Raw genomic sequence first — 16,149 nt, 5'->3', positions numbered from 1 at the left:
TGAGTTCTACACTGTTGTTGTTATCACTGTGAATCATGTGCAGTCCTCTGGTGGGAAGCCCCAGAAATGATCTGGGCGCACATCAGGGTTGTTGGTGGTCACAGACTCCATCTGTCCCATAACTTAGGGTGATTTTGAACAGTGATATGAGTATGAGCACTGGCTTTCTCTCCCACAGTTTGCCAGAGAATTTTTGTCTGGATGCATTAACCAGAACGTGCTAACCAGATCTCACTGGTGACAGGTCTGGAATCAGCGCCTTCCTGTCACAATTCCTCTATTCTGTGCTTACCTCCAGTTCCTGCTGTAGTGGCTTTTCTTATGGAAACTTCTGTCTGTGGCCTTGGCAGTGCTTTAACTCTTTACAGGTTGTCAAAAACTTCCAAGTGTTATTCCTGCTCTCCTGGGAGAGCAGCCTTGGTCTAAGGCTGGTTCAAAGGAGAAAGCTGTGGAGAGAGCCATGTTGTGGCAGTTCTGTGTTCCCCTTGGCATGCCTTTTGCAGCTGCAGTGTGCTTGGAGCTCTGGGCTTGGTCATTTTCGGAACCCTAACCCTAGGCCTGTCTCTAACCCTAGGCAGAGCTGGATAAAGTGCTCTCAGGAACACAATTGTGCTATTTCTCATTGCTGCTTTGCTCCTTCATCATGGGATATGCTTAGCTATTGTTTGGGTTTTGAATGTTTTCATTTAACTGATGTGTTTTTTTCACTGACCATGTTGGTGTGAAGGGCTGCGTGACAAAAACTCATAAAGTAATTTAATTTTTAAAATAATTTTTACTGCAAGTATCTTACTTAAATGTTACTACATTCAGACTACCTGTTTTTCCTTCAAATTCAAACTTAATTCACTAAGCTAGAATTTATTCAAGGCTGGCACATTTCTTATTTGTATTATATTATATATTATTATATATCTATTAGAATTTACCTGCCTACATGTACAATGTTTGTAACTTCCAACCTAGTTAAATCAGTGAAAGGTGCGTCTTTATTTAGCAGGAAATTTGAAAGCGTTACTAGGGTTTAAAATGGTAGAAGGAGTAACCAAGAGCTTTCTTGAACCTAGAGAGATCTGCCTATTGATGCTTCTCATTCACATGTGAAGGACAGGCACAGTCTGGGCACAGTAGGAGTTGAATTTAGGGCTTTAAAGTCAAAAAATGCCCTGGTTTTCTTTGTGTTTTGTTTTTCTGATTTTTTTTTACTTTTTTTTTTTTTTTTACCTTGTGAAAAGTTAACACTGGAATTCTAGTTCCACATTATTAATTAAAAATACCTGTTTCTTCCTGAAGCATTTAGAGAGCTTGGGACATAATGCCCAGATTATGCAAATTTTCCAAGTACTTAGAGACAGGACATGTGTAGCACATGGCTGTTGGGTGAAGTGAAACTGTAGTGAACAAACCTTTCACAGCTTGAGGGCTTTCATTCCTCACTGTTGGAAACTGATCACATTTTAGTTGAGAAGACACAGCCATGATATCATGGTGCTTTTGAAGCAATTAGGAAAGGTGGCTGTTAGGACTTTTCTAATACTGATTTTTTGAAGGGAGGCAGTGAGGAAAGAAGCCCTGCTGCTTAAAATTACATGGTGGTGCTTGCATTCAATCTTGAGTAATGGAGAGCAGGATTTGGCTTTTCTAATTTACTTAGCATCTCTCCGTTCATGGCACATACACAATCAAGGGAGCATCCACAGCAAAGTGAACCAACTTGTCAGATGACAGATCTGTTTGTCTCTTTCAGGCCTGTGGAAATCCTCAGCCTTAGGCACACACTGCTGAGTGGATGTAATTCTTACTGCTTATGAACAAGGAGTTTGCGTACCTGTTATATTTTTCTAGGCTTCTAATAGATGAACACAGAAAGCATGTTCTCCCCACACCTCTTAATTTTCTTAAGAGTCAGGAGTAGAAACATCATCCTAGTTCTAGCTACTGTTGTTTTCAGCAATGTTTTCTTATTATAAAATGGACATGTAAGTTGTAGCCTGAGAGTGAGATTATAGGATTGTAAATGCGCTGTGCAACTGCTCACTTCAGCAGGACTGCATCTCTATACAGTTAAATTTCTACAACAGCTGTCACCAAAGCAGCAGATTCTGAGACCTGTACAGACTAGTGATTGAAAATAGAACAGTTTTGGTTGTATCCTCCAAAGCAGGGGAAAAGGATATAGTCTGTGTACCAAACCAAAAAGGCACAGAGAGATTACTTACACTTGAGTTGCAAGTGATTTTCCACATCTTCCTGCAATAACAATGCTTCCTACTTGTCTTCATCAACTTTCTGAGGATTTAGGCTGAATTCTGTTCTTTTCCATTGCAGACCAGCTTTAATTTCAGGGCAGGAAATATCAGTGTGTAGCAAATCAAAATTGCTGAATGGTCCTATGATTGCTTTAAATGTCTGTATCACTGGTTCTGTGTCAGTTCCCCATCTTTTATTCTTGTTCACTTGAATAGGATTGAATTTTCTTTCAGTGGAATAATGCATCAGTTAAGAATTTGTGTGATTCAACCATTGAAAGAAAGGTGTGAATTAACTTTGGTAAACTGAATTTTAGCATTTTCAAACACTGTGGATCATTGAGAAGATAATCTACCATGTAAGTGCTCAAATGGAGATGTCTTCTGCTACTGATCCTATTTCTTCTATCCCTTAAGTAATTTTTGAAGTGCACTTCATGAGAATAATCCAGTTCTGATTTTCTGCCTTTTTCTTCTTCCATTCTAGAACCTTTAGAAAACTCACTATGCCTTTCTAATCTTGGAAGGAATTTAGCTGGAAGAGGTTTTCTACAACATTGAGGAGAGAAAGAGCAGTGGTATGTCTTCCTCTAAAAGGGTAACTGAGTTCTCAACTTGGTATGTTATACCAGAAGTGGACCAGACTGTTCTAACCTCATTGTCTAATGATAACTAGCACTATGTGTATTTGGCCGGACCACTCAAGGAATATTTGCTCTCTTTTTTCCATCAACCATCGTATTTTCTAGGTCAAACCAGGAGGGATGAGGAAGCAAAGTGCATAGATTTCTTAAAAGTTGTTGTGTTTTTTATGCTGTCTCCGTAAATTTTCTGCTATGCTTAGGGATAAACTGTGCTGTCTGATGAAACCTAAAGAGCTCATCTTTGCCTTTGTTCTCTTTCTCCAAATCTCCCACTTTTAGAGTCTGATGTTAGGTGCTCATTCACTAGATTATTAGGCTGTAAATTGCTTTAGGGATCTCAGTATGAGAGTAGTGTCTAGGATGCTTGGAATGTGCATCATGGTGTGCCTGACAGAGGAATTTGGTAAAATTGGAGGAGAGTGAAGAGTAAAAAATGCCATGAAATTTTACATGTAAAATTGATGTCAGAAACAAGTCTCAGGAGAGTATACATTGTGAGGTAGCTTATCTTGTTGGTGTTGTAGCATTTGCTCCAGCACTTCTTTCTTTGCAGTCCTTATTCTGGTCAGTTTACTTTTAGTACCTTGTCTCTGTCCTTTTCTTCTTCCTTTTCATCTCCAGGGTGTCAGTGGAGAGGTGTTCTCCACCACAACATTTCTTTTCTGAACAGTGTGTTTGATGGGTTTGTTTTGTTTTTCTGCCTGTAACCACTGAAGAGGGATATGGAGTTCCAGAGCATGTGGCCCCCATGTGTGAATAAAGGCATTTTCCCCTTAACTTCGTCAGTGTACCCAGAACTTATTTATGGACAAAATAAGCCAGAACTCATTTATGGAAAAAAGCCCAACTGAACTGCAGCAAAGAAACTTGGAAGTGAGTTTATTTACATCTTTCTACCTCTGCATGTTCATACTTAATTGCTTCTGTATATAATACAAGCACAGTATTTAGATGTTAGAGCATCTGGAGTCCATACAGTATAAATGGATAAATACATGGATGCTGTATCCTAGCATTCTTGGGGGTTATTTTATTTATTTTCCATGAAGCTACAGGGATGTGTCACATATCCATATCACTGACACCAAGCTGCTGGCATTAGTGCATTTACTTAGACACACATTTGGGCCACTGTGGATGGTAATGAGCTGCTGTGCGCTGTAGGATACGTCTTGCATGATCCGCCAAAGAGATTTGCAGTTATTTTTAAGTGCCATTAGTGCTAACAATAAACCTAGAGATGAGAGGTGGAAATCCTTGTTCCAGGCTTTCCTTAGTACCAAGGTTTGTCTCCCAGTTCCTCACTTCAAAGAGTCATCTAATAATCTCATGTTCCACTTTAATGTTTCAAATTTTTATGACTCTGTTAAAGAGTTGGACTGGACTGCTGAAATAATTTTATTCACAAGTAGCAGCACCACATCCGCTATTTATACTAATATATATTATTGCCATTAAAGCTATTTTTAAAGAACATATGGTTTGGATATGTTAAAGTTTACAGAATTGGACTCTAACCAGTAATGTCCTTCTTTGCTACAAGGCTGTAAGAAATGCCTCACAGGTTATAAAGCAATCCAGTAAATGGAACTGTGTTGCAAAAGTAGACCTTGTGGGATCTTTTTCCTAAAAAAATCAGAGATAATTCTGTCAGGCTCTGAGAATTTATCCATCACAGTTCATTAATACTACCAAACCCTATTTTTAGCATTTCCATAGTGTTAAGAAGTGAACACATCCATCTGGGCTGCAGAAAGAATGAACTTCCTCTAAGCATGTTTTTGCTTCCAAAGCAGAAAAATCTTGTCTCAGTGGGACAAGTGGAGCCTGCCTGTGCTGTTGGCAGCATTTTAGAGGGAAATGTTGCTGATGAAGCTAGAAATCCCTGTGGATAATCTTCAGTGTAATGTAAAAGGGAGTCTCTCATGCAAAACTGACTATACAATTAAAAAAGCTTATTAAAGAATGAATATGTCTTTTTCTATAGTAAATAAAAATACTATAGTAAAAGTTGCTTATCTATTTTTTCAAGTTGATGCTTTGCATCGAAACACTGCCCTGCCCCACTGCATCCAAAAAGGGAACTAGGAGCAAAAGAGATACAAAAAGTAAAATGGAAGCTGGAGCAAGGATGTGAGTCACCTCACATGAAACAGATGAACGAGGATGAAATGTTGCAAGGTGTTAGCTTTCAAAAAGCTGTATTTTGAACACTGACAGCTTCATCTCAAAGCTAAGTAGAGCACTCAACATCATCACTAAAATATCTGATGAATAAGAAAATGGTGATGGGAAATGTGCATCATTCCACTCCTTTCTTATCCTCTGTGTTTGTATTTAATCCTCATGCAGAGGGTTTACTACTCTGCCAAGAAAAAGCATTGCCCTTGACTGCTTTTCAAAAACAGCAAAAAGGAATGGCTTATTCAGTGTTACATCCAGGTACACCCCATCTTCCTTCTGTGCTGCAGGGTCTTCTGGCTGATCTGTTCCATCACTGGCCAGTTTGAAAAAGGCTTTATTTATTACCTGTAAGGAAAAACATATGAGTAACTGGAGTCATCAGAGCACAATCGTGATGGGACAAATGAGAGTCTGAGTAAATGATGAAACACATTGTATCCATAGATGTTTAAAAAAGATGTTGGGAGTACTTGTCCATAACGTGCAAAGGCTGGATAACTGCTTTTACATTGGGCTGGGCTGTCATGCTGTTACTCTTGTGTCATGGTTTAACCCCAGCCAGCAGCTGAGCTGCTCACTCATTCCTCCCACGACTTGCCAACAACTAAAACTCTTGTGTTATCAGCATTATTCTCCTACTAAATCAAAAACATAACACTGTATGTAATACTCAGTCCCCTACTAAGCATGTCCCCTACATGGCTCTGACTGCTTAGTTCTAATTAAATTTATTCAGTTTAGGAGGCTGAAATGTGCAGGAAACTTTTTTTTTAATGCCAGTGATGTGTACTGTACCTTTCCAACTGTTAGACTGGCATTGCTTATCTTACTGAAGTCTGCCCCCTTCCCCAGCAGTGCAGGCATTTTCATATCTGCAAGAAGCTCCTGTAGATCAGAGCTGTCTTCTAGTGTTAATGCTGGCAGCTTTAATTTAATTTCTCTGCAGAGAGAGGGAGAGAAAGAGGCAAGTGAGTGATTGTTCACTGTGAGAGCGTCGTGGTTGGGCAGTCCTGGGGCATGGGCATGTGAAGACAACGGCAACAAGTGCTCAGTGTGTGGGTACAAACACAGTGGGTGCCTCTTAATGTTTCCAAGTGTGAACTCACCCAGACTTTGCCCAGGGTCTGCTGCTAAACCCAGATGATCCCACTTCATGGGTGGGATGCTTGTTTCCTTGAAATACCCCCAGATAAAAAGCTGATCCCGTGAAGTGGAGCTCCTTTGAAGTGAGCCCCTGGCTGTGCAGGAGTTTCTCTTTGTGCACAGCAGTACAGCCTCCCTGGCAGCACCTGCCCCAGGTGAGGGGCAGGCCCGTGTGGCTCACCCCATGCCATCCATCCCTTCCATGGGAGGGTGCCCAGCCCCAGCCCCTTCCCTACCTTGGGGCCAGGTGCTGGAGCCAGGCTGAGGTCTGCAAGCTCTCCTGGGACTCCAGGTGCTCCAGGTCGCTGCCACCGACGGGCTGCAGCAGCACCAGCAGCGCCGTCCGGCTGAGGGGAACCTCCACCGCAGAAAAAGCGCCACTGGCGTCGGTTTGGTACCTGAATGTCCCCGTGATGGACAGCATAGGGACCAAAACCTTTGTGTCTGAATCCACCCAGAACTCCTGAGGCTCTTTGAGCAGGAAGGCTTGCTTAACATTCACTGAAAAACAGATCAAGAAAACAGAAATTGATTCTTCTCTTCCTTCCCTCCTCCCCTCTGCCTCTTAGCTGGGCTTTTTCAGAACACACTGTGCCTTAGAGAAGGACTACATGTATAAAATCACATTTAGCTACTGCAGTCATATGTCTCCTCCTTTTAATCTGCCTTCTGGTGGCATCAAGCTCACAGCACAGGGGCCATGACCTCCAGGACTGTGACTAAAGCTGCTGTGTTTCTGTTGGCTTTGGGGCCTTTCCTGGGGACAGGAAAGTGTTTCTGCTTGCTTGACTGCCTGCTTCCTCCCAGGCAGCCACATGGTCCCTAGGGGCTCACAGGCCTGTGCAGAGGGTCAGCTTGGTTTCCTCTCTGTCCCTCAAGTGCAGTGATGGCATGTTTGGAAGCACACCCATCAGGGCCAGCCCGTGCTGCAGGAGCACTCTCAGGCAGCCAGGTGGGCTCAGGAGAGGGAAGGCAGCACAAGCTCTCCCTGAGATCTCACTCTTCACCATCTTACAAACCAAAGCAGTGGGGAAGGTTGTAAGCACAGCACTGACATGTTGGTTGAGCCAAGGAGGTTAAAAAGGACATACTCAAACACTTACTAGACCTTAAAATAAATTTCTTTCCCAGTTCACAACTATGAGAGGCCTTGCTCTCACCTTGCACTACTTCTGTGCAGCTTTCCATTTCAACATGTTATCTGCTCACTCCCACAGATCAATGCTGTGCCCAGCTGGGCAGACAATCCTGTTCAACACTAAAGAAACTACTGCCCTCAGTGAAACTTGCAGCTGATGTTCTGCATTGAATTCTAAATGGCAGGCCCTGCTTGGCAGCAAGTCTGCAAATGTGAAGAAACCGTGTGCAAGTGAACAGCACTTGAGACCACTGGAACATTTAGCTGCTGTTTTGTATGTATTTCTGTCACTTTATCAGTGCTATGGCTGCTAATAGCATCTCAGAGCTTTTGTAACATGTTTCAGAGAAAAAAAAGGTACTTTATCCTTTCTGCAGCTATAGGGTCAGATATGGAGTGTGGCAGCATCAGCTGTCATGGGTGCATCTTCACAACCAAATGGCAAACCAAACGCTAAAGTGTTTATTAGAAGGTAATTGTTTGTGTAATTCATTTGTTCTTGAGCCAATTTTGTCCATCCCATGTGTGGGGACTGTAACATTTCAAATGCACCTTCTGAGAGAGAAGGTAGTAGAACTGACCCAGTGAGGCAAACCCTTGAACATGTGTTTCTAAGCTTATATAAATTACAAGTCTCCAATACAGAAGAAGAGGAAAAGTTATTCTACTAAAGGAAACTGCTTTTGTCACCATGCCCAGGTGTGTAACACAATTACTTTTGTAGTATCATATCTATGCTAGATCTTACAATGAAGAGAAAGCTGATGCCCACAGCTCACTGAGAGAATGACAGCAGCTATGAAAGGCAAAGAAAACCCGATATCCAGTTTTGAGGTGGGAAGATGGAGGCACAAAAAGGCTTCCTGAGCACCACAACTCCACCTTTAGCAGCAGAGCCCCACTCAGGAGCTTGGGGCTCACTGCAAGTGTTCTGAAATACATTCCTAAGTAGGCAAGCTGTCTGAAGTGTGCAGCTTTGATACTGCATTCAGTCAGGAGGATCTAGGAAAGCAGCTACACTCAGAAGAGGAGGCTCAGTTGTAGTGGAGGAGGATTTCTGGGACAGCAGCACAGAATGACCCTTGGCAATGAAGGGATTGCCTCATTCTAAGTTTGTATAAGTGCCCTGCTTCTGTAACTGATGTTCAGGTGCTTCCTGAGCCAGATGTTGCCTCCAGGCTTCTGTTTAATAGCCACTAGAGGAGTCATGTCCATTGTATTTTTTAACCTTTTTTTTGTCTGTACCTCTGCCCTACATCCCCCAGTTCCTTTGGCTTTCTTTAAAGCTACACCCTGATCAATCTTGCTGGAGGCCCCTCATGACTTGCAGCCCCTTTGCAGCAAGAAAAGCTGCACAAGTCTTTCTTATGCACCTTTCCACACCTTTCCTGGACAAGGAAAATTTCTTGGAGGCCATCTGCCTCCTCCTCACTCCCCATCACCCTTGCTGGCTCATGGCAGAGTGCAGGCAGGATCCCTGGCACACTGGTGGGGAGCAGAGGTCCAGCCTTTCTTCTGAGCCTTTCCCTTTCCCCACTGGCCAGGCCTAACCTTGTTCCTTCCCAGGAGCAGGGTTTGTGTCCTGCTGTCCTTCCCCAGCCTGTTCCCCAGAGGAGCAGTTCTGCCTCGTACCTGCCAGGCGGGCGTCCACGGCAAAGAGCAGCTGGGCGGATGGGTCCACGTCTGCCAGCAAGGCCTCGCTCTGGCCCTTGCCCTTGGCCTCCACAAAGGCATTGATTTGTTTCACTGCCTCGCCTGGATTGGCAAAGTCAACAGCTCGGGCGTAGAATGCATCAGCACTGGGCAGCAAGCGCTCCATGAACAGCTGGAAGAGGGCTATGCCAGGGGCACAGAACAAGCTCAGTGTCTTTGAAAAGAGCAGCTCCTCGTCCCTGCTCTTCACAAGCCTCTCGATCGTCCTCAGGCTGGAGAGGAAATTGCTTCCAACTGCCGTGGAAGTGCAGTCAGGGTTTCCAGAGGGGGGGACAAATCCCAGCAAACTCTGCAAATCAAGTGCTGTCTGGTTTGAGGCCCCCAGGTAGAATGACACCAAGGAGCTGTAGAGGCTGGTTGGGGACAGGAGCACATTTTGGCCCCTCTGCGCTTCCTGCAGCGTGCTGTAAAACCGCATTCCCAGGACGTACACCAAGTCACTCAGGTAGCTCTGCTCCTTCTCCCCCCAGGTGCTGAGGCTTGGGGCTTCCAACTCGTTGTCATTCACGCCACCTTCATATTCGGGTGTGGTTTGGGACTCAATGGAGACAGGGACAACAGTCTTTCCCTCCTGAACCAATTTTTCCAGCTTTTCACAGTCACTCTCATTGAAAGAAAACAAATTGAAAGGGTGGACGTAGACCCGGTCACACGTCACCAGAGTAAGGCAAGCCAACAAGCAGAGAAGATCTGCTACCAGATTCATGTTGGAAAATTGCCTCCACCGTGTCTGCTGAAAGGAAAAATTAGGAGGAAAGGAGAGTGGTCAGTCTGTTTCAAGTACAGTTTCTCTTAATCGCAGGGTGAGGTGCTACTGCTGTGTTGGAGTTACAAAGGTGGGGATTTTAGTATTTAGTGGTGTTTGGTCTGACTCTGCTGCCAGAAAGCCTCGGATGAGACAAACACCAGTTTCAATGGCAGCAGGTGGGAAATGGGGGCACAGATGTGACTCCATTACCCACTGCAGTACTCTAAGGATTTATCATGGGAATGGTAGTGGATGCTGGTTATGCCTCAAACTAGAGCATGCTATTTCTGCAAAGCCTTGTTTGGCAACAAATGCAACAACATTTGTTCTGGGAGCTGGTCAGAGCCATCTCAGCAAACTGCTGCACTGAGCCTTGCTGACACACAGACAGGCTAAGCAATGTGCCTGCTGTTGTGCAGGGAGTAGGTTTGGAAACCAGTTCTCTTAAGGTCCAAACACAGAATGTATGTCTGGTCAGTAATGGATGTCTAGTCAGCAAAATACTTGGCACTAGCGGAGCACGTTATGTTTTCATAGCCCAGTGCAAACATTCATTCTAGCTTCGAGGCAAACACACTCCAGGCTCCCTTATACAAATGTGCTCACACTGAAAACATTTTTCATTGCACCTTCTATGTCTGAATACAGAGTTAGAAGGGCTAGGCTGAGTTTTACTCAGCTGTGCAGGCAGTCTTCTCCTGAGGTAAAAGACCACTTGCTGCTCTTGTTTTTCCTGACAAGAAGCAGAGAATTTTACTTTATGTGGATGTCACTGGTGTTTTAGCACAAAGAATGCAAGGGCATTGAGAATGTCATGGACATACACACACACACACAGAGACAAATTATACCCACTGAAAAATTTTATATTTTTAGGATTCTCTCTTATATCAAACTTTTTTGGTAACTAATAGCTCTGCTGCACCTTTCTTGGATTTCTAATATATGACTGTTTATCTGTGTATTTGAAATCCACATTGAAATGTGTTGAAAATTATGCATCTGTAACACATATCATCAGCCAAAATGCTGTTATTCAGAGCTGTATTTTTATTTTAGTAGTAATTCCTTGTTTATTGTAGCTTTGTTCACCCTCTTTTATCCATTTCAAGTTCTGCAGAGCTCATTGGATGGGCAAAATACTATCAGCCTTGCCAGTACCCAAGCCCCACTCTCTGCTTTCTTCCTCCAAGGCTTTTTGAGTCACACCAGTCCTTCAGGAGGACACGGAGCATTGTCTGTCTCACTAACACTTTACACAGGGTGAAAGTCCTTGTGTTTAAATCCAGCTATTCGAGACGTGGCCCCTTCCCAGCCTAATTCACAATTTATAACCATATTCTTTCCCCTGAGGAGTCCCCAAGTATTTCATGCCTAATGATATCCCAGTTTGTAGTACCACCACTCTACAAAAACTGAGATGTGCTTGGTAACTAGACATACCTTGCCAAGTATGTCTGCCTGCTAACATGGATATCTGCATTCCCAGGCTGTAGGCTCCTATCTAACAGCTGGGTTTGCAAATGAAGTTTATGTTCTTGTGATGGTCACTCAGGTTGTCTGTCTTCCTACTGAATGCCAGGCCTGAAATTATTTAGTCCTCAGAGGCATGCAGAGGAGGATCTGTTGTAGATTTCTGTCCCTGTGCCTTCACTCAAGGATTGTTCTTCCCCATTATCTCCCACCTCATCCTCTGAATTACTGTGTGGGCAGCACAGCCGTGCTGCTGTCCCCTCTGCTCCTGGCTCTTCTTCACCTCCCCAACCCCACTGGTAGGATGTGACATACATGACAGAGCATATTCACTGCTTGGGACTGACTAAAAAATTATCTTGGAAAGTGTCTTCCCAGCTTCACTTGCACAGTTAGCCCAGCCACTGTGCTAGTGGATTTCTAGACTCCCCAATGTATTTTTTCACATTGGCATGCTCAGGAAAACAAACCAAAAAGCCACAAATTAGAAGGAATTCCCTTCCCACAGTGTTCTCTCCATCATACAATTCTTTAGAGGCATTACTTAATCTTTCCTGCACAGCAGGGAGGGTGACCCTGTGCCACCCAGGCAGGCTGTGCCATTAGGCACCGTTGGCAACCAGTGGTCACTTCTCTCTGGCATGCCTGAGCTCCCAGCTCTGTTCAGCTTTTGTTCCATGAGCAGAAGCAAGAGGAGCAGCTCTCACTGCCAAGCACTTACCCTAAGCCCCATCTGTGGAAAGTCAGCGTGGTTTGTTTGGCTAAAGAAGAGAGCCCCAAGATCTTTGGGAAAGCATCAACACCTGAGCTGGAGAAGCAGCATTCAAAGCAAATGCAGTAAGAGCGGGTACTCGCCTCTGTCCTGGGGGTGTCGCCCCTTTGTTGCCCCTCCAAGCTGCTGTCCCTCAGGCGAGCTCCTCACACACCTCTCCCCCCGGGGCGGTGGGGCTGCGGTGGAATTCTGCCCTTTCTGGGCGGCTGCTGTGGGCATTGCGCAAAGCTGCTTTACATCACAGCCTGGGGCTGACAGGACTTACCTCGGGCCAATGAGACCTGAGCCCGGCTCAACACCGGCTGAATAGAAAGTTCCAGGGATGGATGGATACACAACCTTTAGCCAGACCCAGCACACCTGTGTAGCCTGCAGTTACACATTTACCAAGGCAGACATAGGCCTTTTTGCTACACAGAATAACTGATCATAGGAAAGACCTCATTTTTGGCAGACTGAAAGGAATGCAGATTTCTTTGTACTTATATTTGTTGTACAGTTGGATTTTTGGATTTGTTGCACAGTGATCAGATTTTTGACTTCACAGATAAATTGCCTTTAATCTCTACTTGCAGCCTGGGGACCCACCAGTGTGTGAGACATGTATGCTACTGCAGAATAAAGTGATTAAGCTCTCAATTTTTACCCCTTCTTTTCCTCTTGAACTGTTCAGAATGTCAAGGCTTTGTTCTTTCTCCTCTTGAACAAGAAGTGTTGAAATGGAGAAGATGAAAACCCGATAGGGGAGATGGCCAGAGCTGGATCACAAAGACTTCATCCATCCCAGTGTCAGCCTCTCAAGTCTTGTTTGGGAAAAGGGGTTGGGATTTGCAAATCTTTGTGCTGCTTTTGAAACAATCTTTCAATTTTGATGTGCCCCTTCTTCCTATTTAAGCACGTAAACAGTGAATCAAGGTAGGGATAAATGCAATTGGTTAGACTGGGTCATGTTCAGTGCCCTTTATTCTTAGTAATTAAAATCCCATAGCTCTAACAGGAGTAGGGCTGATTTATCATCTGTGCTTTGATTTTAGAGAGCCAGTCAGGCATGATTTGGACTGCAGTGCCCAGCTGCGTGTTGAGAGGGGGATGTTGTGCCTGGGCAGCTGGAGCTGGTGGAGATGAAGGTGGAGACAGGGACAGCTGAGTCCTGCCAGCCCAAGGGCTGTATGCCAAGTGCCTAACGCCAAAGAGATGAGAAATTTTTGTCTCTGCAGTCCTGCTTTTCATTTAAACAATCTGATTACCTTCACTATAATGAAGTCCAAAAGTGGTTCTGAGCCCAGGCTTGTATAACATGCACTGAAGGCTTAAACAAACAGCTTGAAACATTCAAGGTGTTTTGTCCTCTTGCTGCCTGAACATCTCAGGTGAGGAAGCATCTGCCCACAGCACAATTCCTGAGCATTTGTACCATCTCCAGACAGCTTCTAGCTGAATAAAGAATACAGGCAAAGGGAGGAGGATGAAAAATGCATATTGCTCAGCTAAATGCTAAGAGATCAAGTTAGGTTTCAGGTCCCCCTTCTTTCCCCTCCACCCTGGAGACTCCTTCCCACAGGCAGAGCAGGGAGCCAGCTGGTCCCTCAGAGGCCAGTGGAGCTGCAGGTGGGATGTGAGCACAGCCCAAATCTGTATCTCCTGCACACCCCCCATGTGGGTCCCCCTCGAGGCACTAAGCAGGCACCAGCAGAGCACACAAATGGCCAGACCATGCTGAGCCTATGAGCTAGAGCTGGTCTGCTGCATCCCTCTAGATGAGGCTGGAGCACAGGTAAAAAGAAAACCCATCCCAGTACTCTCTGTATCAAGGACACACAAATGAAAGATGTTTCATGGAAGGGCACCTTGTATTCCATAAAACTCTGAAAAGTATCCTTATTAAAAATAATTACTAACTTTGGCTAATATGCTACAAGTGATGTTAATAACTTACAGTACAGCTGTCAGACTTACATGTTTGCTGTGGATAATAAACACTGAAAATGGAAATCACAAACCCCCTCACCCACTGTACTTTTTCCTTAGATCATTCTGCCTTTCTTTGTTCTGTAGCATCCAGACAGTGTTGTTGTTTGGCTATCTCCTGCTTCCAGCTCCCCTGAAGGTCATGACCAAGCCATGCTGCAGCTGTTGGTCTCCTTGTACTGTAAGTACCAGCCCTAAACAGGCAGCCCTGGCTGCAGGGGATGCTGCCCCAAAGAAGCAAAGGAGCAGGAGTCACCTGAACAACAAATCTAGCATGTGAGTCTGGGGGCTCTGCCACATAAAGAAAGTTCAGTTTAGTTGAATGTTCTTGGGGTTTCCAGCCAAGTTGATCCTTGGGTGTATTTTGGTGTTTGTGCACTCAGCTCTATTGTTTTCTGTCGATAAAAAAATGGTCAGTGTCTCTGAGGAACACAGAAGTCTATCTTTTGCCCCCCACCCTTGCCCCAACATCAATAAAGTAATCCCATTAAAATACCCAGCTTTCTCCAGAAAAAGAAGTTTCACCAGGAAATGTTCAATGTGCTGTTTTCACCACAGTCCTCCTCTTGCTTTGGGCCACTGGGAATTGGGCTGGCCCCAGTAATGAGGAAGAACCTTTGATTTCACCTTATGTTCATGCACTACTGCAAACCTCAGATACAGCGCTGCCCCTCATTTGCCAGTCACTTGTACTTGCTCACTCAATTAATATTTCCCTATTAAGATGCATCACACACCAGCACACTTCTTAGATCTTTGTCTTTTATCTTTTAACACATTCTTCTAAAGGAGAAGGTTTCAGATTACAAAGAACATATCCTGCCACACCTGCAACATGTTTTATCCTAGTAGTACTTAACTACAGTTAGTCTTTAATTTTACTTCCAAGACATTTTTAAGCAGGAGTGCATGAGCATTATTCCATTTACTATATGTGGACTCTGTTGTCAGGCTTTTTTTGTTGGGTTGCCATGGTTTTAGGAATGGGAGTGTTCTTAAAGATAGAGCTTTGACTTTAAAAAGCAGAGTCTCTATCCTGCCCTTCAGGTCCGGCATCCAAGGATTTTGCCCCTCAAAGAGAGTTGTGCCAGAGAACTTGCACTGGACCAAATTTGTGCAAAAAGATTTCTGGCAGCAAGGAACCCAAGAAGGTGAAAGCAAGGCTGCTCTACAAGCATCCCCCATCCAAAATAAGCCTGTGGCCCACACGTTTTCTAATGAATTTCTCGCTGCAGCAGCCACAGCAAAGGCACAAAGAAACACAGAGCTCTCAAACCTGTTGTTCAGCGGTGAGGTGTGCGCTCTCCTTCTGCCCCACTCTCGGATTTTGGAGGGGCACTCGGCTCCCCCTCTTATACCCACTCTTGCATAAGCCGGGCCCGCCCCCTCCCCACCACCAGTGCCCTCATTTCTCTTCAAAACCTGCCTCTGTTTTTCCTGCTTGTTATTCATGGTAGCTGCTGAGAGGGAGCAAAGGGGTGGAAAAACACTGGTGCTGCAGTTATGGCATTCCTTGCAGCCATCCCAGGGATCATATCTCCTGGTCAGCCTCACTGCTGTGAAGTGCTAATGTGGAAGCTCTCCCCTGCCCCACAAAAAAATTCTTGGTGGTGGTGCTCCAGCACTTCTTCATGCAAATACTGCCCAAAAAGCTTCAGAAATTTAAACCCTGGCAAAAGAACACTAACCCTATAGACAGCAGCATGTAATCCAGCCTTGAATGGGAAAATGTTTTTGTCCAAGATAAAGTTTTGACTGATCGACCAGGCAGCTATTCTTTTGCAGAAGAACATTGTGTCTCCACTTTGTCAAAAAGCGTTTTCATTGATCTGAATTGTTCTGGGAAAAGCTGTATAAAATTCAGCACTTTGTGTGGAGACAATAGTAAATATTTTATTCTGTTTCATTCTGTTTGTTTTCCAGCTTTCCCGAATTTTGCTCCGAGACCTGAACTCAAAAGGGCCAGATGTACTCCTGTGATGATGCTCTTGTCTCCTGTGGGGCAGCAAACCTGGAGGAGGGATAATAAATTACTCTGCTCACAAGCTCAGACCACAGACCTTCACATGACGTCTTCCTAACCTGAGCTGGCACATCTGACATACATAGGAATTAAT

General features: G+C 44.5%; 1 protein-coding gene across 4 annotated transcripts; it reads right to left on the bottom strand.

The window, feature by feature from the left end:
* Window positions 1-3,755: 3,755 nt before the first annotated feature.
* On the bottom strand, window positions 3,756-15,433 carry AGT (angiotensinogen). Of its 4 annotated transcripts, none has more exons than XM_058802028.1 (5): window positions 15,309-15,433; window positions 8,991-9,804; window positions 6,457-6,721; window positions 5,873-6,017; window positions 3,756-5,422 (listed from the first exon to the last, which is right to left on the bottom strand). In XM_058802028.1, the coding sequence occupies exons 2-5, from the start codon at window positions 9,775-9,777 to the stop codon at window positions 5,231-5,233; spliced, it is 1,389 nt and encodes a 462-aa protein (XP_058658011.1). In that variant the 5' UTR covers window positions 9,778-9,804; window positions 15,309-15,433; the 3' UTR covers window positions 3,756-5,230. The 4 variants fall into 4 exon arrangements, with proteins under 4 accessions (XP_058658011.1, XP_058658013.1, XP_058658012.1 ...); XM_058802030.1 differs by having other exon boundaries at window positions 8,991-9,801; window positions 15,309-15,344; XM_058802029.1 differs by lacking the exon at window positions 15,309-15,433 and adding an exon at window positions 12,148-12,258.
* Between the last annotated feature and the right edge of the window lie 716 nt (window positions 15,434-16,149).

The sequence above is a fragment of the Ammospiza caudacuta genome, chromosome 3 (assembly GCF_027887145.1).
Source record: "Ammospiza caudacuta isolate bAmmCau1 chromosome 3, bAmmCau1.pri, whole genome shotgun sequence".
NCBI lineage: Eukaryota > Metazoa > Chordata > Aves > Passeriformes > Passerellidae > Ammospiza > Ammospiza caudacuta.
Note: the sequence above shows the minus strand (reverse complement) of the source record. Positions and strands in the feature narration are given on the sequence as shown.

Excerpts from the sequence above, each read along its gene's own strand:
- AGT (XM_058802027.1), bottom strand. Across the intron at positions 6,722-8,990 it reads CGTGGACGCCCGCCTGGCAG|TGAATGTTAAGCAAGCCTTC; the intron begins GTACGAGGCAGA and ends TCTGTTTTTCAG. Across the intron at positions 6,018-6,456 it reads CTCCAGCACCTGGCCCCAAG|AGAAATTAAATTAAAGCTGC; the intron begins GTAGGGAAGGGG and ends CTCTCTCTGCAG.